This window comes from Sitophilus oryzae, unplaced genomic scaffold (genome assembly GCF_002938485.1).
Source record: "Sitophilus oryzae breed Bouriz unplaced genomic scaffold, Soryzae_2.0 scaffold_1828_pilon_pilon, whole genome shotgun sequence".
Taxonomy (NCBI): Eukaryota; Metazoa; Arthropoda; class Insecta; order Coleoptera; family Curculionidae; genus Sitophilus; species Sitophilus oryzae.
In genome coordinates this window covers 143,337-171,093 of record NW_022146533.1, presented here as the reverse complement: position 1 = coordinate 171,093, position 27,757 = coordinate 143,337, and the positions used below count along the sequence as shown (strand labels likewise).

General features: G+C 30.2%; 3 protein-coding genes across 4 annotated transcripts in view; 1 reads left to right on the top strand and 2 right to left on the bottom strand.

Annotated features, from left to right (window-relative positions):
* Positions 1–259: 259 nt before the first annotated feature.
* LOC115883202 (zinc finger and BTB domain-containing protein 41-like) lies at positions 260–6,954 on the bottom strand. 2 transcript variants are annotated; one of them, XM_030901523.1, is made up of 5 exons: positions 6,809–6,954; positions 2,727–2,927; positions 641–736; positions 469–579; positions 260–397 (listed from the first exon to the last, which is right to left on the bottom strand). In XM_030901523.1, exons 1-5 carry the CDS (start codon positions 6,844–6,846, stop codon positions 319–321), a joined length of 525 nt encoding a protein of 174 aa, XP_030757383.1. In that variant the 5' UTR covers positions 6,847–6,954; the 3' UTR covers positions 260–318. The 2 variants fall into 2 exon arrangements, with proteins under 2 accessions (XP_030757383.1, XP_030757384.1); XM_030901524.1 differs by lacking the exon at positions 2,727–2,927 and having other exon boundaries at positions 261–397.
* A 6,171-nt stretch (positions 6,955–13,125) lies between these two features.
* On the top strand, positions 13,126–14,336 carry LOC115883197 (protein DPCD). Its single transcript, XM_030901514.1, has 4 exons — positions 13,126–13,143; positions 13,472–13,765; positions 13,825–14,061; positions 14,128–14,336. Exons 2-4 carry the CDS (start codon positions 13,502–13,504, stop codon positions 14,236–14,238), a joined length of 612 nt encoding a protein of 203 aa, XP_030757374.1. The 5' UTR covers positions 13,126–13,143; positions 13,472–13,501; the 3' UTR covers positions 14,239–14,336.
* A 162-nt stretch (positions 14,337–14,498) lies between these two features.
* LOC115883196 (transmembrane protein KIAA1109 homolog) overlaps positions 14,499–27,757 on the bottom strand; it is a 52,068-nt gene continuing 38,809 nt past the window's right edge. The window contains 15 exon segments of the mRNA XM_030901513.1: positions 14,499–15,184; positions 21,248–21,443; positions 21,844–21,974; positions 22,045–22,239; positions 22,374–22,556; positions 22,859–23,005; positions 23,064–23,222; positions 23,281–23,474; positions 25,434–25,626; positions 25,694–25,851; positions 25,907–26,063; positions 26,119–26,204; positions 26,262–26,460; positions 26,537–26,676; positions 26,731–26,886. Of these exon segments, the coding sequence (XP_030757373.1) occupies positions 14,997–15,184; positions 21,248–21,443; positions 21,844–21,974; positions 22,045–22,239; positions 22,374–22,556; positions 22,859–23,005; positions 23,064–23,222; positions 23,281–23,474; positions 25,434–25,626; positions 25,694–25,851; positions 25,907–26,063; positions 26,119–26,204; positions 26,262–26,460; positions 26,537–26,676; positions 26,731–26,886 (2,482 nt within the window). The 3' untranslated portion in view covers positions 14,499–14,996.

Sequence of the window (27,757 nt, the reverse complement as noted above, 5' to 3'; positions counted from 1 at the left end):
TTGAAAGATTATTATGATTTTTGAAGATTCTGACTTTGACAAGAGAAAATTATTTCTGTTTTTGTTTGCCGTTGTTCTTAGCGACCGCTATAGCAGCGCCAGATCGCGTATAACGGTCGCGACCCAAAATAATTTCGCGACCCAAAATTTTTACGGGCTTTCCAATCTAAACTTGTTGCATTTATCTATGGTATTTATACAGCTTAAAAATGTAAAGGTTAGGTTAGGTTGAAAAAAAAACAAAAGTTAAACTTTTCAAAATGTTTAGTGTTACGAATATTTTCTTCGTCGAAAAATGCGTATCTTTATCCACAAACGTCAGACGTCATCGTCAGGTTCCATTTTTATAAAATCTTCTTGCTTCACATTTCGAGTGGCAGATTCATTTTCGCTACTTCTGGAAACAATAAGAAAATATTTAAAACACAATGCCGTATCCATTAATAAAAATACGAGTAAAAAACATACTTAAAGTCGTCGTGCACGTCTGTCTTCATAATCGGAGCGACATCTTCGGGTTCTGTTTTTATAAAATCTTCTGATTTTATTTCATTAGTCACAGCTAAACATTCAGAATTTCTGGAATTAACCCGTTACATTATTATAACTAAATTAGTAAAAATTTACTTAAAACCCATACTTAGAGTCATCCAAAGGCGAAGCGACATCATCAATTTCGATTTTTAAAGCATCTAATATCACTTCTTCATCAGTTGAAGATGTACAATCGGCATTTCTGGAAACAATAAACAATTAAAATGACTAAAATGGATATTTTTGTTCCAATAGCAATATTTCAATAAGTTTTTTTTGATAAGTGCCATTATTTTGAATACTTTGAAGTTTTAAAACCAGTAACATTAAATTTAGGGTATTAGAAAAATAAGCCTGAAGGCCTTGGCATTCTCTTCATATTTAAAACTGAGTAAGATCACGTCAAGTGGACCCCTTTTTCCCACTTAGTCATGGAATTATATTTAATATATACAGGGTGGTTTGATCGGCAGCATATTCTGCAGACAAAAATAAGTAAAAAAAAGTTCGTATAAATCTTTGAATAAGAAGACTAAGAAGGGAGCATACCAAAAACCTTAGGTACACCGCGATGGGCCTCAAATATGGCCGACTTAAATTCCGGTTTATCAGTGTCGTTCTAATTTTATTTAAAAAATGTAAAACTATGATGTAGGGTAGACGTGGGGTAGACTCAATAATTTGTTGTTTTATTTTACGTTGTGAATAAATGTTGGCAGTTATTAAAATTGTTATAAAAATATATAATTCTAATAAAAATTGATAAGTTATAATAAGTATTTATTAACACAAACATCCGATACGCTACTGAAGCAGGTAAGTCAAATTAACGTATCTAAATTCTTTGACATCTAATCTTTGACAAGTAATAAATAAAAGCTAAAATGCAAGAAAAATATATAATTTAGTTAATTTAAGTGAATTTCATAAATGATCGGTTTACTACACGTATGTATATTATACCTATAGTCACTTACTAGCGAAAAGTTGTTCCATTATTTCATTCAATTTTTGCCGAGATCTACCGCACGCTACACAACCAATTATTTTAGTCTTGAGTCTTTTTCGATAGATCGCGATAGTGTCACTGTTAATTTAAGTTCTGCCACAATTTCCATCTAGATTTACTACCACAGATAACACATTATTATGTGTTATCTGTGTTACTACCTTTATACAACTATCAGTAGTAGAATAAATAATAAATAACATAAAATAAGCTCCGTAAAGACTGACAAATCCACAAAATTTCAAATCAAATTCAAATGTGTCAAATGAATCGTCAAACAGAACTGTCAAGGATCCCCACCCTAGAGAGCTTTTATGGTGGCTTTTCCGCCCACCATGCATGAATACATGGATAGCATTATGCTCCTTCCTTGGTCTTCTTATTCAAAGGTATAAATATATGTCCTAAAATGCTTAGTTTCGGAGATACAGGGTGTAGAAGTTTCATTTTTGTTTCGGTTTTTTCCAAATAATTTCTGAAGCAACGTCAATATTCAGATAAAAATTGGTGTCTGGGAGTTTTTTGACATGAGTAATTTGATTTTGATATCGTCAATATGACTCCTTCGTGTAGAGGGCGCGAAATAAAAAAAAGTGGGTTTCCATTTGGAAAAAATAATGTATTATTTTATGTTTTAATCGCTCAATTTTATGACAGCTACCGTCATTATTATATGACATTTGATCAATTTAATTTTTGAAATAGATAGCCACGTGTCTTTATATCACAGTGGCTATGGTAATCAATAATATTTTTCTAGGTTATACAAATTTTTTTGACGGGTAGTTTTTTTCGTCCAAAAATTTTAAATATTTTTTTGTTCTCAAAAACGGTTAATATTAGATATAGAGTGTTTAATATCAAAATTCATAAAATTTTACAAAGAATTTAAGTGTGTAATAAAAATTGGGGGCACCCATTTAAAATAAGAAAGTTGCTGTCAACTTCCGGTATTTCCGGAAGTGCCGCCATATTGAAAATATTGTTAATCGACAGATCTCGTTGTAAAACAATGATGTGCAAAAAATCTCCGATCTAGATATTGTGGTTCTCTAGAAACTTCTAATGCGCGCTCAGCCTGGGACACCCTGTATATGTAAAAGGAGTAAAGAAAATGAATAAAGCATTCAGACTTTATCTGTGACACTGTATATGATCCGTGTATTACACAAAATAAATTTACCTGGAATCAATATGATTATGATCAAGATGACGTTGTAAGCCTAGTTTTGTTGTATATCTCTTATTACAGTGTGTACATGCAAACAACTGTCGGTCTTTCAGTAGCAAATTAATTTTCTTGTGTCTGAGAAAATTTGATTTATATTGCGTTTGAAAGCCACATGTGGTACAATGAAAGACTTTTTCCTCAGCTTCTTTCGATCTAATAAAAGAATACTTAAATATTACAGTCTTGTGAGTCTTGTAACCCTACAAAATATTTTTCATATAAAGTGTTTCAAAATTCGCCCAATAAACCCACTTTTTTAGTCATATATTTTTTAAATGTCAAATTTAACAAATACCCTTTGAATAAGAAGACTAAGGAAGGAGCATAATGCTATCCATGTATTCATGCATGGTGGGCGGAAAAAGCACTCTAAGGTGGGGATCCTTGACAGTTCTGTTTGACGATTCATTTGACACATTTGAATTTGATTGAAATTTTGTGGGTTTGTCAGTCTTTACGGAGCTTATTTTATGTTATTTATTATTTATTCTACTACTGATAGGTGTATAAAGGTAGTAAATCTAGATGGAAATTGTGGCAGAACTTAAATTAACAGTGACACTATCGCGATTTATCGAAAAAGACTCTAAAATAGATGGTTGTGTAGCGTGCGGTAGATCTCGGCAAAAATCGAGTGAAATAATGGAACAACTTTTCGCTAGTAAGTGACTATATAATATACATACGTGTAGTAAACCGATCATTTATGAAATTCACTTAAATTAACTAATTATATATTTTTTCTTGCATTTTTGCTTTTATTTACTACTTGTCAAAGATTAGAGGTCAAAGAATTTAGATACGTCAATTTGACTTTACCTGCTTCAGTAGCGTATCGGATGTTTATGGTTATAAATAATTATTATAACTTATCTATTTTTATTAGAATTTTATATTTTATAAGAATTTTCATAACTACCAACATTTATTCACAACGTAAAATAAAAACAAAATTATTGAATCTACCTATAACGTCTATCCTACATCATAGTTTTACATTTTTTTAAATAAAATTAGAACGGCACTGATAAACCGGAAATTAAGTCGGCCATATTTGAGGCCCATCCTGTGGACCTAAGATTTTTGATATGCTCCTTCCTTAGTCTTCTTATTCAAAGCAAATACCCGATAACAACAGCCTAAATTTTATTATGTCATTTTTTAATCTATTTTAGAACAAAAACTATAATTCGCAAATATTCGCGATTTTATTATATATAGCTCTTTCAACGGTAAAATACCAGAAAAAAATCACTGGGTGGTTTTGATAAAAAATTACTGTTGAAAACCCCATATGTATGATACCACGAATATCCGAAAAACCGTTAAAAATTCTGAAATACTTTAAATACAAAAAGTGTTCATTTTTTAAATTCTCCATCTAATAAAAAATTATATACAGGGAGTTATCCATTTAAAAAAAAACAAGAAAAAATTATTTTATATTTTAAATAGTTTGGCATACAATTTTGAACACCCTGTATGGTTAAAAATTACGATATTTGTAAAAAAGTAAGAACAGACCGACTACAGTAAATACCTAATATAGTTTTGATTTCAGGACAGTTCTAGTATTTTTAATAATAATTTTTTGAAAAAGGCCGAAAGGTAATTTTGAACAGAACCTCAATGGTTTCTTGTAGACGCATCTGTGTTAATAAAGTAAAAGTGTTCTCGAATAGTTGAATTTAAATATTTTAAATAGTTTTTTTGTGCTACATGTCGTGTTTGGTATGCAAATATTAGAACATTTTTTTTGTGCTACATGTCGTAAATTGTTTTGGTAGCCGCAAATAGGCACATTTATGGATATTTTCCTGCGGATTCTTTGACCTAAAATCAATTTTTTAGTTCTTTAATTTTAATTTGATCCAGAGATCATGTAGGAGCAATGTCTATTTACCTTTGAATAAGAAGACTAAGGAATCAAAAATCTTAGGTTCACCGCGATGGGACTCAAATAGGACCGACTTAAATTCCGGTTTATCAGTGCCGTTCTAATTTTATTTAAAAATATAAAACTATTATGTAGGGTAGACGTGGGAGTGAGACTCAATATATCTTTTTTATTTTACGTTGTGAATAAATGTTGGTAGTTATTAAAATTGTTATAAAAACATATTATTATAATAAAAATAGATAAGTTTTAATAATTATTTATTAACACAAACATCCGATACGCTACTAAAAAGCAGGTAAGTCAAATTGACGTATCTAAATTCTTTGACATCTAATCTTTGACAAGCAAAATGCAAGAAAAAATATATAATTAGTTAATTTAAGTGAATTTCATAAATGATCTACACGTATTAGGTTTACTACACGTATGTATATTATATATTCACTTACTAGCGAAAAGTTGTTCCATTATTTCACTCGATTTTTGCCGAGATCTACCGCACGCTACACAACCAACTATTTTTTCGATAAATCGCGATAGTGTCACAGTTAATTTAAGTTCTGCCACAATTTCCATCTAGATTTACTACCTTTATACAACTATCAGTAGTAGAATAAATAATAAATAACATAAAATCAGCTCCGTAAAGACTGACAAATCCACAAAATTTCAAATCAAATTCAAATGTGTCAAATGAATCGTCAAACAGAACTGTCAAGGATCCCCACCACCATGCATGAATACATGGATAGCATTATGCTCCTTCCTTAGTCTTCTTATTCAAAGCTATTTACAAATCAATTTTATAAGTTGGCTATGAAAAATATAGTTTGTTCTTTAGTATCGTGCAGATAAGTTTCCAGTATGTACAGGGTGGGTCAAATTGGACGCTTTTAAAGGGAAACACCCTTTTCTATAGGAAATAGACGAAAACTGATATCGGTGTCTGGAACTCAATTTTTGTCAAAAACGTGATAGTGAAAACCGCACATCGATATCTATTACCGTTTATGAGTTACAGGGTGTTAAATGTGCAATTTTAAATTGCTTTAACTTTTTTGCTATGGAAAATTTTGTATTTTTGTGAAAACATTTCTAAAGTATCTTTTTACATAGAATTTAATAGTTTAAGTATATATTTTTTTAAATTAATAATTTAAGAGTTATCAACATAAAAATTAATTTTTTATTTGGGACACCCTGTATATTTTTAATTAAGTGAAAAGAACTTAAAATTACTTTTCCAAAAATATAGCACATTTGATATTTTGTTATAGTTCCCTTCGAAGTACAGAATTTTTAAAAGTTCGCCACTTTTAATTAGTAGGCTTTGGACCCCTTATTGATGATCTGCCCCTAATGGAATTCGAAAACATATTTTTCCAGCAAGACGAAGCACCGCCTCAGAACACTGAAGTTATCAGCAATTTTTTGCAGCCAATTCAGTCACTCGAGAATAATTGAATATTGAGTAGTTAACCAAGGTCCAGGGTTGGCAAAGATCATGATATTTATATAAATATCAAATATCGGATATATATCCGATATATATCTGATATACACACACCAGAAAAGTCTAGGGATATTACAATTTTATCCAGCCATCGTCAGTAATTTTATTATTTGCATTTCTGATATAATAAAATTAAAATAAACAAATAGTTTACAGGACGTATTGGAAATAAAAATGCGAAATTTGCCGAATTTTTCAAATTTACCTTGATTTTTATTGAACTCAAAAAAATACACACATCTTTTTTTTATTCTAAACTGTGAATTAAAAAAAAGATAAAACCATTTTTACATAATAAAGGGTATAGCCTCCTCTACTGTTCATTACAGCCCTACATCGTCTCTCCATGCTCCTGATCAGGTTGTCGATCTCTTCTTGAGGTACAGCCTGCCACGCTGCATACTTAACTATAACGCTTAAAACTTAATAATAAATAGAATACTTGACTAGGTTACGATTTTTTCAGATTAAAATAAACATTTTGTTAATCCTCAAATTTGTTTTGATTAAATTCTTATAACTGTATGCCTTTCGAGTGATCTAAACAAAACACCAGATTTGAAGGGAGTTATTATTGTAACTGGGATCTAATAAAGGGAACTACTTTACATTCATACTTACGGTTTTAAATCTATTACTTCGTCTATGTTATCCATCATTTCTAATAGAAAAAGATCAGTAGCTGAAAGAGAAAAAATAAACCGACATCAGTTCAGCTATAAATTCACCATGATGAATTGAAATTTAGGTAATTATTGGGAAAACTGGAAATCGTCAGATTTTCAACAAAATAATTGGTGTACACCCTATTTTGAGGTCGTAGATTACGAATTATTGATTTATACGATTTATTGATTTATCGATTTATTGGTTTATTTAAATATCGATTTATTGATTAATTTATTGATTTATCGATTTATTGGTTTATCGATTTATTGATTTATCGATTTATTAATTTATTGGTTTATTTATATATACAGGGTTGTTCACCACATACGACACGGAGTATTGTAGCTAAACGATTAGATTTTTACAAAGTTTTAGGTTCGTTAAAGGACTATTAGTGCTACAATTTAAAAATATTTTTACAAGATACAGAGCGTCCCAAATAAATAAAAAATATCAAAGTTGTATTTTTTTAAATGGAACACCCTGTATATTATTACATTTTTAGTTTCTACGATTAATTATAAAGGTAAATTTGATAAAGGTTTATTACACTTAAACCTTACGGTTTCTGAAATATTTTCAATTTTGTGAAATTGCAGTCAAAATTTTAAGGCTTCATTTCTCCAAGGGTATCAAAGTTTTTAATACTAAATATTTACTGAAGTTTATTTATTGATCAGTTATTGTTTTGCAATAATAAAAATTATACTACCTTATACAGAGTGTCTAAAATTTTATTTTAAATAATTACTAGCTTTAAACGGCAACAACTTATTTAATTTAAATGGAACACCCTGTATATTTCATGAGAATCAGATGCACAATTTAATTGTCTATCAAATTGTATTATACCATTTTTTTCCTATAGCTTCAAGTTTCCGTAGAAAATGCATTTTCTTGTAATTTTAAATTTATTTATCAATATACCCATGGAATACTGACATTTTAGATTATTTTTAAAGATGTACTAAATTTTTAAAGAGTACAGATACTAATATTGTCGATATAGTTTGTTTATTTCATTAAATTTTAGTATTGCAACACAATAACTGATCAATAAATAAACTTCAGTAAATATTTAGTATTAAAAACTTTAATACCCTTGGAGAAATGAAGCCTTAAAATTTTTACTGCAATTTCACAAAATTGAAAATATTTCAAAAACGGTAAGGTTTAAGTGTGATAAACCTTAATAAAATTTACCTTTATTTCAATCGTAGAATCTAAAAATAGAATAATATATAGGGCGTTCCATTTAAAAAAATACAACTATAGCATTTTTTACTTATTTGGGACACTCTGTATCTTGTAAAATTATTTCTAAATTGTAGCTCTAATAGTCCTTCAACGAACCCAAAACTTAAAATTTGTAAAAATCTAATCGTTTAGCTACAATACTCCGTGTCGTATGTGGTGAACAACCCTGTAGATTTATTGATTAATTTATTGATTTATTGATTTATTTGTTTATTTATATATCGATTTATTGATTTATCGATTTATTGATTAATTTATCGATTTATTGATTTATTGGTTTATTTATATATAGATTTATTAATTAATTTATCGATTTATTGATTTATCGATTTATCGACTCATCGATTTATTGATTTATCAATTTATTGGTTTATTTATATATCGATTTATTGATTAATTTATCGATTTGTTGATTAATTTATCGATTTATTGATTTATCGATTAATTTGATTATTTATATATCGATTTATTGATTTATCAATTTATTGATTTATTGGTTTATTTATACATATATCGATTTATTGATTAATTTATCAAAAACTCAACATTTATCGAATTTATTTATTGATTTATTGATTTATGGATTTATGGATTTATGGATTTATGGATTTATGGATTTATGGATTTATTGATTTATTTATTTATTATTATTATTTATCGATTTATCGATTTATCGATTTATAGGTTTATCGATTTATCGGTTTATCGATTTATCGATTTATCGGTTTATCGGTTTATCGGTTTATCGGTTTATCGATTTATCGATTTATCGATTTATCGATTTATCAATTATATATTTATTGATTTATTGATTTATTGATTTATTGATTTATTGATTTATTGATTTATTGATTTATTGATTTATTGATTTATTGATTTATTGATTTATTGATTTATTGATTTATTGATTTATTGATTTATTGATTTATTGATTTATTGATTTATTGATTTATTGATTTATTGATTTATTGATTTATTGATTTATTGATTTATTGATTTATTGATTTATTGATTTATTGATTTATTGATTTATTGATTTATTGATTTATTGATTTATTGATTTATTGATTTATTGATTTATTGATTTATTGATTTATTGATTTATTGATTTATTGATTTATTGATTTATTGATTTATTGATTTATTGATTTATTGATTTATTGATTTATTGATTTATTGATTTATTGATTTATTGATTTATTGATTTATTGATTTATTGATTTATTGATTTATTGATTTATTGATTTATTGATTTATTGATTTATTGATTTATTGATTTATTGATTTATTGATTTATTGATTTATTGATTTATTGATTTATTGATTTATTGATTTATTGATTTATTGATTTATTGATTTATTGATTTATTGATTTATTGATTTATTGATTTATTGATTTATTGATTTATTGATTTATTTATTTATTGATTTATTGATTTATTGATTTATTGATTTATTGATTTATTGATTTATCGATTTGTCGATTTATGGATTTATGGATTTATCGATTTATCGATTTATCGATTTATCGATTTATCGATTTATCGATTTATCGATTTATCGATTTATCGATTTATCGATTTATCGATTTATCGATTTATCGATTTATCGATTTATCGATTTATTGATTTATTGATTTATTGATTTATTATTAATTTCCTGCTCGGTAATTTTAGCAAGGCGATGAAAAATATGACGTCTCCTTGACCATTGACTCTCAGCCATTGACTTCTTAATTGACAGATTGACAGTTGATCGACGACCGACGGCAGCTATGGACGGCAGTATGGAGGGCTTAAAAAGACGGCAGTGACACTTTAGGATGTCTGATTTAAATCGATTCTTCAGGAAATCGATCTTTTGCCATAGTATGGATGCACCTAAATGAGACCCCGTCATAGGCGGACGTAATATTTAATAATACAATAAAAATAAATTAAAATAGTATTCTTTTTGTCATTTTAGGGTACCTATTATCTAAAAATATTCTTATAGAGAACATCTACTGTTTAGGAAGATTCTATTAAATTCAAAAATTTTAAGGAAATGTTTGAAAAACGTAATAAATTAAAGGAATATTTTTTTATGCGTAAAAAATAGTTTTTTATGTCTAAAAAGTGTTTTTTACTCGTAACAAATAGTTCTTTACGCGGAACAAATAGTTTTTTACGGGTAACAAATAGTTTTATACGTGTAAAAAATAGTTTTCGAGGTGCAAAAAATACCGTATGATCGAATAAAAACGGCGTCAGCGATGGCCATGAAATGACGATCGATGACATTTCCCATATAATTTTTCATATAAAATGACAGCGATCTTCATTTCATAGCCATCGCTGACGCTGACGCCCTTTTTATTCGATCATGCGGTAGTTTTTTACAAGTAAATTTTTTTTGTTGCGTAAAAAAGGTTTTTATCAGATACAATCAATGCCTTCTATTAAAAGATCAGCCTACGGGCGGACTTTTGTTTACTTCATCAGCTGTACATACTTAGATATTGGGTTAGATTCCGTTTCATATTTTGTCGGTTGATTTTTGGTTTTAACTCTTTGATTTTTGGTATTATTTATTATTGTAGTGCAAAAAACTAATTATTTTGGTGTTGAAGTGACATAAACTACTACCAGATATATGGTCACTCTCGGTTTCGCACAAAAAATAGAAATTTTAAAAATTACACGTTGTGCAAGTGATTTAACCTAAAAGTGCCCATACATTTTTACTTATCGTGATTTTTGTGTGTGTTTTTAAGACTCTAACAATTCATCAATAAAGCTTAAGTGGAGTGTGTTATTGGTGCTATGCCTCATCTTTGTTGTGTTCCTGGTGGAAAGGATAGTTATTATACTAGGCAGCCTAAAGTGTCCGGAAGAGCAAGAAAAGTGGGTACAGAGTTATAAATCAAGAGAATTTTATTGAAAATATCTTTAATAAATTTAAAAATAATATTCTCCCATGATGGTATTAATGAAAACTGGACAATTATGTTTATTTTATTCATATTGTGGAATCTCCACTCCAAGTGTTGCTGGTTCAGCTTCGATAGATTCAAACACGTAAGTAGGTATTATGATCTAGGGAAAAATAAAAAATATGTGTATTAGAGATCATGAAAAAGATTATTATTTTGAGTTCAAATTTTAAAAAAGATTTTTGTAAAGACAAGACTGATACAGTTTAAAAAGAAGAATGTGTTTTTGTTTGATAATATATAATGTATGTTAAGCATAACATATATTTGTTCAGTAATTTTTAATGAATAGTGTTGATTATTTATAATACCAAATTAATATCAAATATTTAAGTGATGGCTGAATACAATATGAATAAAATAACAATAAAATTGGTATATTTGCATAATACAAAATTAAGTTTAAGAATAAAGGTGCTACTAAAAATACTAAGAAATTCATATTTCTTTGTTTTAATTGGTCTAATGTTATTTACATTTTACGTAAGAATTATACCGTATCATCGAAAAAAATCGGCGTCTAGTTGGCTTGGAAATGAACATCGATGATATTCCCGAAATAACTGTACACATAAAATAATTAACTAGAATTTTACAGTCTTGGAAAATTTGATATTCTTGAACCTTGATTCTAAATATTCTAAATTTTTGATTTTCTTGGAATTTAGGTTCGGGAAAAACGCTGATTGATTTTTTCATTTGGTTTTCATTTTTTTTTTTATTTGGTTTAAAAAAAAACGGTTCGGCTAACATTATAGCCTCCATCAGTGTTGTGTCATATGAAAAAAATAGTGTCGAATATAATCCAAAAATTGCATATAAAATATGCACACCACGCACATAATGTTTACTGCGTACTCCATAGTCAATGTAGATAATTTTAGTGTTAAGAATAATAATTTTTAAAAAATATGTGGTCATCTTTTGATAAGTTTATATTAGTTTATTAATTGCAGTAAACATTATGAGGTGTGAATTATATTGTATATGTAATTTTTGGATTATATTCGACACTATTTTTCTCATATGACACAACACTGTGAAAAAACTATAGTTAGCCGAAACGTTTTTAAACCAAATAAAAATAATGAAAACCCAAATGAAAACTTAATCAACGTTTTCCCGAACCTAAAAATCCCAAGAAAATCAAAAAATTTTTAGAATAATTTAACATATAAAATGCCAGCGATCTTCATTTCATAGCCATCGCTGACGCCTTTTTTAGATAATATTGTATTATTTGTAAATATAATTTTTTCGAACATTGATACTCTGCAAAATATACATATAAATTTTGTGAATGCAAATAATAATACATCACTATTAGTAGATATTCAATGTTTTTGTTAAATTAGATCGATTTTCAAACCCCAAAATTTAAAATATATTTACATTTTACCCATTATCTTATGTACCTATACATTATTTGTACATTGTAAAACATTTGCTGCATATGTATGGTTCATAGTTTATTTGCCAAAGTATTTATTACTATAAATAGGTATATATGTTGTAGTTATTAACTGTATATTATGTATATTTCATTTAAACTATATCATTTTTAAAATACAAACCAAAAATCTGAGGAATAATTATGTTTTCCATGTATTCTACAACATATTTATTAATCCGTTATATCTAACTAGCGTGACGTCATAAATCTCGCCCGTAGGCTGATCTTTTAATAGAAGGCATTGATACAATAAGTTCTTGACGCGTTAAAATTAGTTTTTTACGTGTAACAAATAGTTTTTTACACGCAAAAAATAATTTTTTTGCGTAAAAAGTTTTTTTTTTATTAGAAACAATAAGTTTTTTACGTGTAACAAATAATTTTTTTACGAAAAAAATAGTTTATTACGTTAAGGATGGTAAAGCCCAGGGATATGGATATAATCTTCTATAACAAGCTCTAAGCTGGATAGTCCTAGCAGCTTAAGCCATCAAATTAATAAAAGAAAACAAAAAAAAAAGGGGAAGAATAAACGATAACCTCTTTTTGCTTTCGAAACTGTCTTTCTCTTATGTTTTTATTATTTATTCTTTTTGGATTTGTGTTAAGTATTTATTTATTGGGTACTTACTGGGCTAATTGATATTAGTTAACAAGTTATTGTAGTACAATAGCGTTATAGAAAAATAAATATAGTTTCTCTCTGAAGAGACTTAAATGATGTTTGATGTTACAAACGGTTACAGGTTGTTTGTTTTGTCCCTTTCTCATGGTACAATGCGTTACCAGATATTACATCAATAACACCATAGTAATCAACATGTAATCAACAAAAAACTTTAACTGTAAAATGTGTACATCAATCTAAAAGACATATTTGTTTTGTTGCACACTGTCTGCAACATTTATAGCAAAATTTGTGGATTTCTAGTGAATATAGAACGCTGAGAACATTAGAAAAATGTCAGTGGATTGGTTTTCTCAATTACAAAAGGCCAGAAAAAAGTGTATCGTCCAGAACAATCTAAAAAGAATCCATTTTGAGTTGGATGATAACAGGGAAATGGTGGAAGAGTACGATTTAAACACAAACGTAGTTACAAGAAGAGCTTGGAGAATAAATAGACAATTAAAAGGTGAAAATTCTTGGGAAATAGAGATCGGAGATCCTGAACCATCATATGATTCGGATAATAAATATATTATCAGAGAAAATTCCAACCAGGTATAATAAGTAAAAAGAATCCGTCCATACGTTAATATATTAAATTTTGGGTATTTTAGCCCTTTATTACTAGGAGAAATACCAGAATCAATCTAGAATGGAGGATAAGGAACCTGCCTTATCCTATAGAGGTATATTCGGTTCTGGTTGATAAAGAGCTAAGTGCCCTGATAGTACAAACCACAAATAAAAAGTACTACAAGAAGATAATAGTACCAGATTTGCAAAGACTTTGCATAGAATTAGAACAAGAAAATGTCAGCTTTTCCCACAGATTTAACACCCTTATTATAACGGTAGGTGAATTTTTTTAAGGCCCATCTATAAGTATATTGCCGTAATTTTCTCTTGCAATTTTTCAGTACAAAAAGCCCAGGAGACTGATTGATTTTGAAAAGGCATTGCTCGAAGAAATTAAGAAAATCAAGCCAGAGGATTCTGAAGAGATTTTAAAAAATTGCAAAATTAGTTGAGTTAGTTTTAATTACTAAAAAAATGTTTTGTTTTTATATTGTTCCTGTGATTTCCCTTGATATAAAAAATGTACGACTTAAATAAATACAATGTTAAATAATGTTTGAAAGTTTTATTTTGTACCATAGATTTTTTTTTGCATTTTAAGTGTTAAGACTACTAACAATATCAATCGTTTCAAATAGTACATATATTGCTCCAAATTACTCGTTTCGCTATAAGAAAAAATAAAAATAAAATGAAATAAAAGTCAAATTGAATACACATACCTATATTGCATTTTTTTAAACAATATATAACAAAATTTACAGGAAACTATACAACAAAAATATTGTAACAAATTCTCTATAAAATTGACAATGAAACTGTCAAAAAAAGATATTTACACCTTATACCATATATAAAAATTAACTCGGTAATAGTAAGTTTTGCCTCACAACCAAATTTTTTGAATAATTTAAATTAATACTAAATTTAGAATCACCTGCAAAAGATCAGAATTATTTCAAATATACTTGCGATAAAATAGCACGGCAAGATACAGGGTGTTTCAAAACAAACACAAAAAAAAAGGTTTTTAAACGCTCTGTGCACAGAGCGTTTCTGATATTTTCCTGGGTGATTGCTGAAGTGAAAAAATCACCCTGCGAAATATCGGACACCTATTCAATCAAAAACACTCTGTATATTATGATTTATCAACACTATATACTGCTATACGGTTATTTAATTATCTTCAATACTTATATGGAGAAAACTACTTTTTGTGTTCAATGGGTTTTTTCTCTTCTCTATGCGACTGATCCCCCTTCACCACGTGGATCATCCTGAGCATCAGCACCGCCAAAATGGCGTCCAGTGGATCCATAAAGCCCCTTTGCATCCATTTAGGAATGGTGGTACGTGCATGCGAAAATCCAAGTTTTTGCAGGATATAATCGATACCTACAATTTATCACCATTAAAATAATATTAATCAACAAAATAAAACAATACGATCGAAAAAAAAATGGCGTCAGCGATGGTCTTTTATATGCCAAATAACACGGAATGTCATCGATGTTCGTTTTTTCTAAGCCAACAGGACGCCGTTTTTTTTTTCGATCGTACGGTATAATAACATGCATACGCTTTTTTAAACTATGTAGTGTGTCCAGCAAGTCGGGGAAGATTTTGACAGATTACACCCGTAAAATGACAGAAAAACCGATTTGTCTATGATTTAGAATGACAGACACGACTATCACAATCAGGGATGCTCCCGCTGGACAGACTATACAGAGAAGACCAGGCTACTAGTAACATAGCAAGTTGCCGGACGAATTTACGTTTACCCGTTTTGCGTTCGTACTCGAGACTGGTCGATATTCACTGCCGGCTAGTCGGCTGGTCAGGCAGTACGCAGTAGCAGTTGTGCTTGGACGGGTCGGTCGTGACACTCGTGACAGACTAGGAATACGACGCGAAGAGTGTGGAAGAGTGCCGAGTATTTATTATTTCCATTTTAAGTGTTTACCTTCACTTAAGGTAACATTTAAAATGAAAATACTTAAATATTTATTATTTGAGTGTGTTTACAAGCCAAAACTAAAAATAAATCAATTCTCTAAACCCCAAAAAAAAAACAAAATATTACTCTAAATAAAAAAAAGTTATAACAAGTGTTCAAAAAGACCATCTTCTTGAGCTAGACAGAAGCCTAGGCGGTCGTAAAATCCCCGTCTGACATTGGCTAATTAGTTTGGAAAAGCCTCTCGTATTTTTACTTGAAATTCATCCAGATTATTAGCCCTATTATGACCATACACTTTGGATTTTACATAACCCCACAAAAAGAAATTATTGGGAGAAAGATCAGGTGATCTAGCGGGCCACAAAATAGTTCCATATCCACTAATTAACCGGTTGGGAAAAAGTATTGTTCAAATATTCTTAAACAATACGGGCATTGTGGGCAGGGCAACCACCTCAGCAATTTGATTACTTGAAAACGTGGGATTTTGATCCGCGGTAGCACAAACGAACACTTGCTTTAACTCCTGTTCTTCATTAATCAACACATCAGGCTTTTTGTGTTTTTGTGGGGACACGCTCCCATGTGTTTCAAAATTATTAATAACTCTTGATATAGTAGATAAAGATGGAATTGGCCTGTTTACAAAAGTTTGTGGAAAAATTGTTTGTATATCCCGATAAGACCTATTTTGGAAATACCATTTTACAATTTGAATTTTCTCACGAACTTCATAAACATCCATTATTATACTTAAAAAATAAATTTTACACGAGAACTGTCGCGAGAATCTACGTATTCGTTTTGGCCAGAGAATAGGTACATTAAAGAAATGTTAAAAAATGGAAACAGACGCCACCTGGTGTCGCCTGGCAGTACTAGCTAAATTGAGGGGAATTGGAGGGGCGGGGCTTAAAAGAGGGGAAATTTAAAAAAAAATATTTTTATAAGTATCACTGACTTACTGTTTAAAGTTAATAAACATATTTTTTATTACTTTAATATAATTTAATGTATTAAAAAATATGTCTATTAACTTTACACAGCAAATCAATGATATTATTAAAGACTTATTATTTTCAGAGAAAATTCATAGTAAATAAATTACACATTAGTAAACAATATCATTTATTTTTTAGAGCTGCGATTTATATTACAATAATATTGAAATATATATATTTTTTTAACAATGAAAAAGAATATTCCGGAACCTGAAAAGAAAGATGATCAATTAATGACTTAAATTAGTTCAAAATACATTTTGCAAATAACTAGTGAATTGGAAAGATAAACATACTATTAAAAAGACATTTTAGTAGTATGTTATCATCTATTTACTGATAATACATTACATAAGTATATAATAGGTAAATAACATGCATAAGGCACTATGATACAACTACCTGTATCATGATAACACACTAATATGACCAAAAATATATGCTATTTTAAATTCCTTTAATGACCAAATAAATATAAGCTGTTATACAACCCAACGTGCATAAACAACCAAAAAATGCATCAAAAAATACTTTTATCAGATCATACCCTTGGATATATTATGTATTTTATATATCGCACATCCCGTTCAAAAGTTTACTAACTCAAAATAGAGAATATAGAGAACATTGTCAGGAGAAGTAAAAGAAAATTTAAGTTAAGGCAATATGCTCCTTTTTGCATATTAACGGCCAAATAATATAATGTTGATGTAATAAAATTTTACTGGCATCCTTCTGAGGTATAAATCAGATTAAAAGGACATTGTTTTTTTAATAATTGTGTGTTTTGTAAACATTTTTTGAAGACAATACAGTTTTGAACGGGCTGTGCGATATAAACAAGGATCTTACTATTATTTGAGGTTAGAAAGTATTTAAATAATATAAAACATAATCAAAATCATTTTTCATCATAAATTATAGAGGTACTTACGTGTTTTGATATTATTATCAGGAAATAATACGCTGCCAGGCAAGTTCTACCGGCGGGTCTTTGCAAGAGTTGAAATCTAAAAATACAAAAATACGTTTACATCTTAGTTGTATTTACGAATAAAGTATTTGTGTGTAATTTCTGACTTACCAATTAACTGAATAATCGCATTAAATACATCCAAATGGTAATTTAATATTGTAAAAAAGCAAAATTGTTTTAAATCACTTGCCAGGACAGCCCGGCCAGCTTCTTTGTTGACAAAATGGCCGCGGTATCATGATTTAAGCAATGTGAGTGACAAAGAAAGCCAATGCCTGGCAGATGTTGCTTTCTTTGTCGTTAGTCCTGGCACGTTTAAATTTGACTGTTGCCTGTTTTCCCATACAAGTGACACCCCCGTGGTTTTGGCTATTAAAACACGAATAAATACAAATTCTGAAACATTCTTATCACACATCGACCTATTTTTATTTGATCGCATTTTTTCGCTTTTTATCCGGCGTACGGGTATACGCTAATTCGTCCGGTTCTGCCTATGTTACTCCAACGGTGGTCCGGTCTGTATATAGTCCGAGAGTAGACCCGATTATAGTCCGAGATATACAGGTTGTTAATTTGTTCATTACTCGCGACAAGAGCTTCATAGTTGAAATATGGCAACCTCGGCCCGCTCGTCGATAGACGACGCGACGCGACGCGACGGGACGAGTCGGCAGAATACCCTATAAGTGCATGCGTTCTCAATAGGCAGTGTTGCCATTCTGTTCCCGTATAAGTAACTGTCCAGTTAACAACCTGTATAGTTCGCAAGAGAGATGAGTATTCAAGGTAAACCTGTAACTACAAATAAAAACAACACAGCTGCAAGCTCACTGAAAACTTAAGTCTTTTTTTTGACTTAAATTATTTTAATGACTTAAATCATTTGATTTTAAGTCATATTTCGAAAGCTGACTTAAGACATAAAATTTAAGTCATTTTCAAAATGACTTGCGATTTAAGCCTTTTTTCCGAAATGGAAAAAGATTTATTAAGTCATTAAAAAAGATTTAAGTCTTTTTAAAAGATTTAAGTCTTTTTAGAAAAGATTTAAGTCATTAAAAAAGATTTAATTTTTTTTAACGACATAGGTCATTTTACAAAAGACTTAAACCTTTTAAAAAATTTAAGTCTTTTTTGAAAAGATTTCGGTTTTTTTTTCATATATTTTTATCGTAAATTTTTAACAGCGGGCATCAAATATGTACAGTACGTCTGTCCGTTCTGTAGCTACGGGGTATCCGTGAGAGGGGAAACGATAGTCTCTCGATGTTTTTCCTAAAAAATAGACGACGCGTCCCATCAATAAAAATTCAAGAAATTTGCAAGTAGCCAATAAAATGAGTGGGCGGAGCGATTTGCGGTGACGCACTCGTCAAATCGACGTATAAAATATATTGCTGTTTATTTAAATGTTTTTTGTCCGCATTCCTTTCATAGACGATCACACAGATCCAGCAGATGTACTGTATGTGTTTAGCATCTTTAGTTTCATAAAAAAGCAGCAACTGTGAAAACCGTATCTTTGTACCGCTGCTCATAAACGAGACACCCTGTAAAACACACAAAAATGGGACAACCTGTACAAAGTACCACAAAATTTAATTTTATTTAAGTCATTGATGTTTTTATATGTGTGTGTTTTTATATAGTCCTTGATGCGTTTATTTTTTTTATTGTTTATTATAGTTGTTTATACAGGGTCCGGCAATAGTGCCTCCGCCATCTGTAGCTCCTAGAATAAAAAACTTGAGAATTTTGTTTAAGTGCAAACCTAAAGTATGTACCAGGATGTATTTCAGGAAAATATTTTAACTTCTATAGGGTGGCTCTAAAAAGTATGAGTAGACCTGGATGATTTTTTTTAAATGGAACACCCTGTATATTATTGCATTTTTGGCTTTCTTTCAGATCACTTTACATAACCCTAAGATATGAATAAATAAATTTCGATAGTTTCAGAGATATTAAAAAATAAATCAAAAATATATATTTTTCAGCCCTTCTTAAAAAAATTATTAAAAATACAAGAACTGTTCTGAAATCAAAACTATTTTAGGTATTTACTTTAGATAGTCTGTACTTACTTTACTATAAATATGAAAATCGTAAATCATAGAGGATGTTCAAAATTCTACGCCAAACTTTCTAAAATATAAAATAATTTTTCTTCATTTTTTAAATGGAACACCCTGTATAATATTTTTTTCAATAGACGGAGAATTAAAAATGAACATTTTTGTATTTAGAGTATTTCAAAATTTTAACGGTTTCTGCAGATATTTGCGGTTTTATATTTCATATGGCATTTTCCACAGTAAATTTTTATCAAAGCCAGCCAATGATTTTTCTCTCGTATTTTACCATTGAAAGCGCCTTATGAAATAATACTGCGTGTATCTGCGAAACCGTTAAAAATTTTGAAATACTCTAAATACAAAAAATGTCCATTTTTTAACTCTCGATCTAATAAAAAAATAATATACAGGGTGTTCCATTTAAAAAAACAAAGAAAAAATATTTTATATTTTAGAAAGTTTGGCGTAGAATATTGAACATCCTGTATGATTTACGATTACCATATTTATAGCAAAGTAAGAACAGAGCATCTAAAGTAAATACCTAATATACTTTTGATTTCAGAACAGTTCCTGTATTTTTAAAAAAAAAATTTAAAAGGGCTGAAAAATATATATTTTTGATTTATTTTTTAATATCTCTAAAACTAATAGAAATATATTTATTCATATCTTAGTGTTATGTAAAGTGATCTGAAAGGTAGCCAAAAATGCAATAATATACAGGGTGTTCCATTTAAAAAAAATCATCCAGGTCCACTCATACTTTTTGAGCCACCCTATAGAAGTTAACATATTTTCCTGAGATACATCCTGGTACATACTATAGGTTTGCACTTAACCAAAATTCTGAAGTTTTTTATTCTAGGAGCTACAGATGCCCGACGCACTACTGCCGGACCCTGTATAATATTTTATTCTAATCTGTATCTACAATAAATTAATATAGATAATAAAAAACAATCGGTAATGGGTAATACAATAAAATTAATATTAACATTTAAAAAATAGGTATTTAAATTGAATTCTGGTTGTCTTGACTTGAGGGAAATTATATTGATTTAAGTCATTTTACTGACTTAACTTGCAGATTATCATGATTTAAGTAAAAAAAGACTTAAGTAAAAAAAAGACTTATACAATTTAAGTCTTTACAAAAATGACTTGACTTGAAAGTCTTACAATTTAAGTCTTTTTAAAACTGACTTGTTGCAGCTCTGAACAACAACGTGTTAGACAAAGAAACTTTGGACTTTCGTCTATTTCAAGGGACGTAATTAACTAAAAAGTTTCTACTAAATTTAGTACATAAAGAATGGCGAATACGAAAGAATGGCGTTATTCTTTTCGAAAAAATCTTTTCCAACCAGGGACGTTACTTCTTAATATTTTTGAACAATATTTAGTACATTTATAATACGATTTTTTTACGATACTTACCATAGGGTTCGATATACTTTCCGGCCACGCTAAGGAGACGAACCGTGGGCTCGAGGTGCCAAGTTTTACAGTTATAGTTTCGCCAGTCGTTTGCGAAAATGTCGCCATCTATCGATCCTTTTTTCGGAGTTTCGCCCAAAGTGGGTTTCAATCTCTCCGAATTGTCCGAACTTAAACGCTTATCGAAACTGCCCAGCTGAAATTTTAATTCGTTATACGGGGTGCGCAAAAAGAAAACTGTACCGAACTTCGGTGGCTAATACTTTAAACAAAAATTAACAAGACATTTCCTATATGACCTATAAGCCCCAAGAGACCTCCTGGGGAAGTTACGGCCCTTGAAAATCGTTACACCCCTTACAAGGAACATGTCTTGTGTTTTTTAGATCATATCTGGTATCTACAGTCCCTACAATGGTATATTTTATTTCTATCTACCTCTTTGAGGGGCATAACTTCCTAGGGAAGCATATATTATATGTTCATAGGAACAATTTCATTTATTTTTATCTGTACGTAGAATCACTTTCTAAAGTTAGGTACACTATTCTTTTGCGCCGTGTATATTGGCCAAATTTAACCTACATAGGACTTACCACTTTCTCTTTTTCCTGTAGATACGAAGTAATAAGATCATGTAAAAAGAAAAACGCCTCTGCATCAACAGTAACGAAAATGTGATCTTCGAATTCTGTAATAAAACTACACTCAACAATAGGTTTTTCCCCTAAAAAAAAACAATAACAATCAATAACAATATTATAAAAAAAATACACAAAATTAGAATAATTATTTACCAATTAAATCCGGTAACTTAGCGCACTGGAGATGCTCGGTTTTTAGATGGATCTGCATACCGGGTAGAGCAAAAATAACTTCTCTAGTGTGATTCGGATCGGCGAGCTTAGGAGGTGCACTGCTACTCCTGTTGGCTCTTTCGATCGAATTCGACGCTTCTTTTTCTCTCTCCAACGACGGAAATTTATCGACCTCTGCAAAAAAACCGTTATACAGGGTGGCCGGTTCGTGCGAGCAAGTCCAATTGAAAAAAAAATCTACATAAATGAATATTTTGGACTTTCTGGCACTAATTGGCCACCCTGCATAAATACGCAAAAAAAAATACCGTCGATTTGGCTGTTAGCGAAGGCGTAATGGAACCATTCTTGAAGGGTTTTAAACTGTGGCGGAAATATTAACGCACTGGTTACTTTGCAGACTTGAGCCATAGATAAATGCCTCAAAGAATGAAGTCCGAGACTGCACAACAAAGTCTGGACGACGTGCACGTCTTGGGCCGGCGCTTCTTCTGTAAAAAAATCCTATTTTATTTCTAGATCATATACAGTGTGATCCGCTAAGTGTGTAACATATGAGAATTTTTTTATTAGAAGTCCCATCCCAATGGCAACACTGTGAAAAGTTCTGCACCCTGTATCTCCGAAATTAAGAATTTTAGGACATACATTTATACGAATTTTTTTACTTATTTTTATCTGCAGAATATGCTACCGAAGTTTCCGGAATACAAGTCGGACCACCCTGTATATTTACGTGGATATATCGAGGACCTTACTTTGCGTAAAAAAATAAGAAAGGAACGAAACTCACCGCTGGTGGATGGTATTTCTTGACTCTCCGTATTAAAATTAATAGAAGGTTCCCTTAAACTGAACAAAGCCCAAGATTTACTCTTGAAATTGAGGCCGTGGAAACAAGCCAACGAAACGTTGTTACCGTGAAGCTCCATGGTTCCTCCTAGTACAAAAATCGCTCGTTATTCCGTACAATTTTATCGGATATCGTACAAACTTACCTAACACCGTACCGAAATTGGGTAGCGGTACGTGCATGGTACTCAATTGCAAGCCGGCAACGTGGCTTAACACTTTCTGCCAGTGACGGTGATGCCTGGCGTCCGACGGCGGGTTTAACGGTACCTGTGACTGTGACGATGGAAACTGTGATTCCCGACCTAAAACAGATAAAAATGCAAGAAGGAACCACTATAAGGGTGCCCACTAATGACTCACTTTTTTGCGGTACTACTCGGGGTGGTCTACCGCCGGAGAATCCACTAAATGCCCTTTTGCTGCTGTTGAACTGCTGCGAGAAAAATTCTTCAAGCTTGTTAAATATCCTCAGCAAGTCCACTGTAGTCGATTTGGAGATCATCATTTGAAGCTGGTCCCAGCTGAGTACTCCGTGAACAAAAATACTCGCTGGCCTACAAGATATTGAAAAACGCTCAAAAATCTAATTAATCTGTACCTTCAAAATAAATAAACGAAATAACCTCGAATTGAAGTTAACTTTAGTGAAAGGGACTCTACAGGGTTGTTCACCACATACGACACGGAGTATTGTAGCTAAACGATGAGATTTTTACAAATTGTAAGTTTGGGGTTCGTTGAAGGACTATTAGAGCTACAATTTAAAAATATTTTTACAAGATACAGAGTGTCCCAAATAAGTAAAAAATATCAAAGTTGTATTTTTTTAAATGGAACACCCTGTATATTATTACATTTTTAGTTTCTACGATTAAAATAAAGGTAAATTTGATTAAGGTTTATTATACTTAAACCTTACCGTTTTTGAAATATTTTCAATTTTCTGAAATTGCAGTAAAAATTTTACGGCTTCATTTCTCCAAGGGTACCAAAGTTTTTAATACTAAATATTTACTGAAGTTTATTTATTGATCAGTTATTCTGTTACAATAATAAAAATAATACTACCTTATACAGAGTGTCTAAAAATTTATTTTAAATAATTATTAGCTTCAAACGGCAATAACTTGTTTAATTTAAATGGGACACCCTGTATATTTTACGAGAATCAGATGCACAATTTAATTGTCTATCAAATTATATTATACCATTTTTTACCTATCTCTTTAAGTTTCCGTAGAAAATGCATTTTCTTGTAATTTAGAATTTATTTATCAATATACCCATGGAATATTGACATTTTAGATTATTTTTAAAGATGTACCAAATTTTTAAAGAGTACAGATACTAATATTGTGGATATAATTCGTTTATTTCATTAAAAATAAAAAAACTGTTTAAATATTTGTTAAAAATGACCAATTAATATGATTCCAGTATTCAAACTACATTAACTGACTGCATTGATTAATAATGATTGTTCCAAATACTAAAAAAACTGAATTTTGTATGGGTATTAGACAGTGTGATAAAAAGTAACACCTTAAAAATGATATTTCATTTTTTAATAAATGCTTATTTATAACAACAGAGACTTTAATTTTGATAACTTACTATTATATTGATTTCTGACTCAATTCCACATTTATTTAGAATAATTTATTGACGAATACAATTAAGTATGTAATTAATTAGTATATGGGCGGAAATAATGGTGCCATATTTAATTAATGGTATACTCTTTTATAACGATTTAAATAGTTTTCTTTTTGCATACAACATTATTGTTTTTAGCGAAACGATAATATTACTAGAATGTCAATATATGATGTCAATATTCTATAGGTGTCAATAATAAAATGTCAATATTCCATGGGTATATTGATGAATGAGGTCTAAATTATAAGAAAATGCATTTTCTACGAAAACTTGAAGGGATAGGTATAAATGGTATAAAACAATTTGATAGACAATTAAATTGTGCATCTGATTCTCCTAAAATATACAGGGCGTTCCATTTAAATTAAACAAGTTATTGGCGTTTAAAGCTATAAATTATTTAAAATAAATTTTTAGACACTCTGTATAAGGTAGTATTATTTTTATTATTGCAACACAATAACTGATCAATAAATAAACTTCAGTAAATATTTAGTATTAAAAACTTTGATACCCTTGGAGAAATGAAGCCTTAAAATTTTTACTGCAATTTCACAAAATTGAAAATATTCGAAAAACAGTAAGGTTTAAGTATAATAAACCTTAATCAAATTTACCTTTAATTTAATCGTAGAAACTAAAAATGTAATAATATACAGGGTGTTCCATTTAAAAAAATACAACTTTGATATTTTTTACTTCTTTGGGATACTCTGTATCTTGTAAAATTATTTTTAAATTGTACCTCTAATAGTCCTTCATCGAACCCAAAACTTACAATTTGTAAAAATCTCATCGTTTAGCTACAATACTCCGAGCCGTATGTGGTGAACAACCCTGTATAATATGGTTACCTTCTGGTAGGCATGAACGATTCTCTTCCAGTGGGTTTGTTCAATTTCCATTCATCTCGTAAATTGACGTTTAAATCACTAACTCGACACATTAAAACAGAGGATACCATGTAGTCCAGACGTAATTCCAGAGCCCTCAGTCTTAAACCTACGGTATGATAAGGCTCTACATCCGGTTCTTCTCGAATATGAACTAAAATAAGAAAAACATATATGTATTAACTAGATTTTAATATAAAAATACAACGAAAAAATCTTACTAAAAGTATCGATATTAGCGATCTCTATGTTTCCACCAACAATCCCGCCCTTTGCATCCAAACTGGACCCTCCCAAACCGAACGCTATGTATAAATTTTTGTGTCCAGTGGATCCAATACTTAGACGACCATCGCTTCGAAATTCCTTGGTCATCCATCTAAAAATCACGTAAAATTCGTACAATTCTTTTAAAACCATTATAAAACTCTTACAGAACGTTTCCCATAACGTTTCCCATATTCATATGGACGTTCAGTTTTTTAAAATTGACAGCGAAAAGTACCAAAGTCTCCCAAGCTGTCACAGTCTTGTTATCGAACTGTGTTGGAGCGTCATCTTGCGCCGTAGAATCCGTACTAAATGTTTTACCTAATGAAAAATATGTTACTAAAATGTACTAAATATTGTACATAATTATACCCACCTATTTCGCGCATTTTATTCTGTTTTTGAGCCATGTAATCGTCCTGGCGGTTTCTATTGCCGCCCAGCAGTGGTGTAGTCGAATTTCTGTAAAAAAAATAATTATAAAATTTAAATTTTTTTTCTTTAAATAATTATTTTTACCTGTCATTTCTTGACGTTCCCGGCGACGTTTTTTGGGCCATAACTTCACCCTCCTCACTGTAAGTCGTTGACATGCTCAAATCCCCAAGGAACATTCTACGAACTATAGATCTTCTATACCAGGCCTTAGGAAAAGCTAAAATCTCAGTCAAACGTCTCATATCGTACTTAAATGACGCTGAGCCAATATCTATGATAGCTAGAAAACAGTTTAATATATTATTATAGCACAAAACTACAGTGTGACCGAGAAAAAAAACGCTTAAAAAACTTACTGGAAAACCTTATTACCGCCCTACTTTGGTCGGAACTCTTCAAACCCTTATTGATATCCTGTTTAAAATTGAGCATTCTAGATCTAGACAGGTGGAATTTTACGAATTCCACGTTGATTGACAGAGAATCCTTTCTTTCGCTACAAAAAAATGTAGTTTGAAATTATTCTGCCTCTTTTTTTTATCGATTTTACCTATCAGACAACGGAGACCACTGTGCCTCTTTTAAAGCCGATTTTTTTCCACCATAGGGATGGAAAATGTATACCGAGAAGTCGGATAGGCAACCAGTAACGCTCAAACCACCTACAGCTGTAGCAGCTGTGTTTGGGGTGCCATCTCCAAATTCACTGTAACCAATTATTATTTTAATAATACTATAATAATTTTAACTTAGTCGTAGTAATAAAACGGCGTCCAATAGGCCTAAAAACGACACAAACGACGACATTTCCCATATAATTTGACAGCTGTCTTTATTTCCAAGTCACCTCTGACGCCGTTTTTTTTCGATTGTATGAATGATCTAATATAAAAATACTATGAGTAGATATTGTCATTCAGAAATTCAGAACACAGGAATCTATTTTTTTTTTGATACTTATGTTTTAATAATACCAATAAAATAATTATTGAAATGATCACGTGAAATAAAAAAAAATCTGTTATGAGGTAATGCAAAAAATATACCTTTAAATACGAGTTAACTCAAGGGACGTGATTACCTAATATTTTTGTACGAAATTTAGTACTTTTTAATACGAAAAAATAGTATTGAGTCTATTACGCTGTACTTTCGGGTCGTTTTCAGGGGTGGGGTTAAGCGGGTGTGTGGCCGAAGAAAATATATATTATATTTCAGAAATCTGCCTAAAGCTTAGCCCGATCCTGTCGTGTTAAGCCACATCCAAAATTCCAAATACGCGTGCTTTGATTAAGGCTCGATTAAGGTTTGCAGAGCTTCAGCATTTGCCATAAAATAGCGAACAATTTGTTACAAAACCATATAAATTATATATCACTGTATTCACAAAACTTCAATCTATTTCGGTATTGTAACGGAATTTTAAATTATGTTTTATTTTCGAGAAAATTTAGTCCAAACATAAGGAATATTTTGTTGATGTTTGACCATCAAAATCTTAAAAATAATAAGTTGTCTAAAAATTTGCTACAATACGGATATAGTACGAGCCCTAACAACTATATGTTGGGACAAGG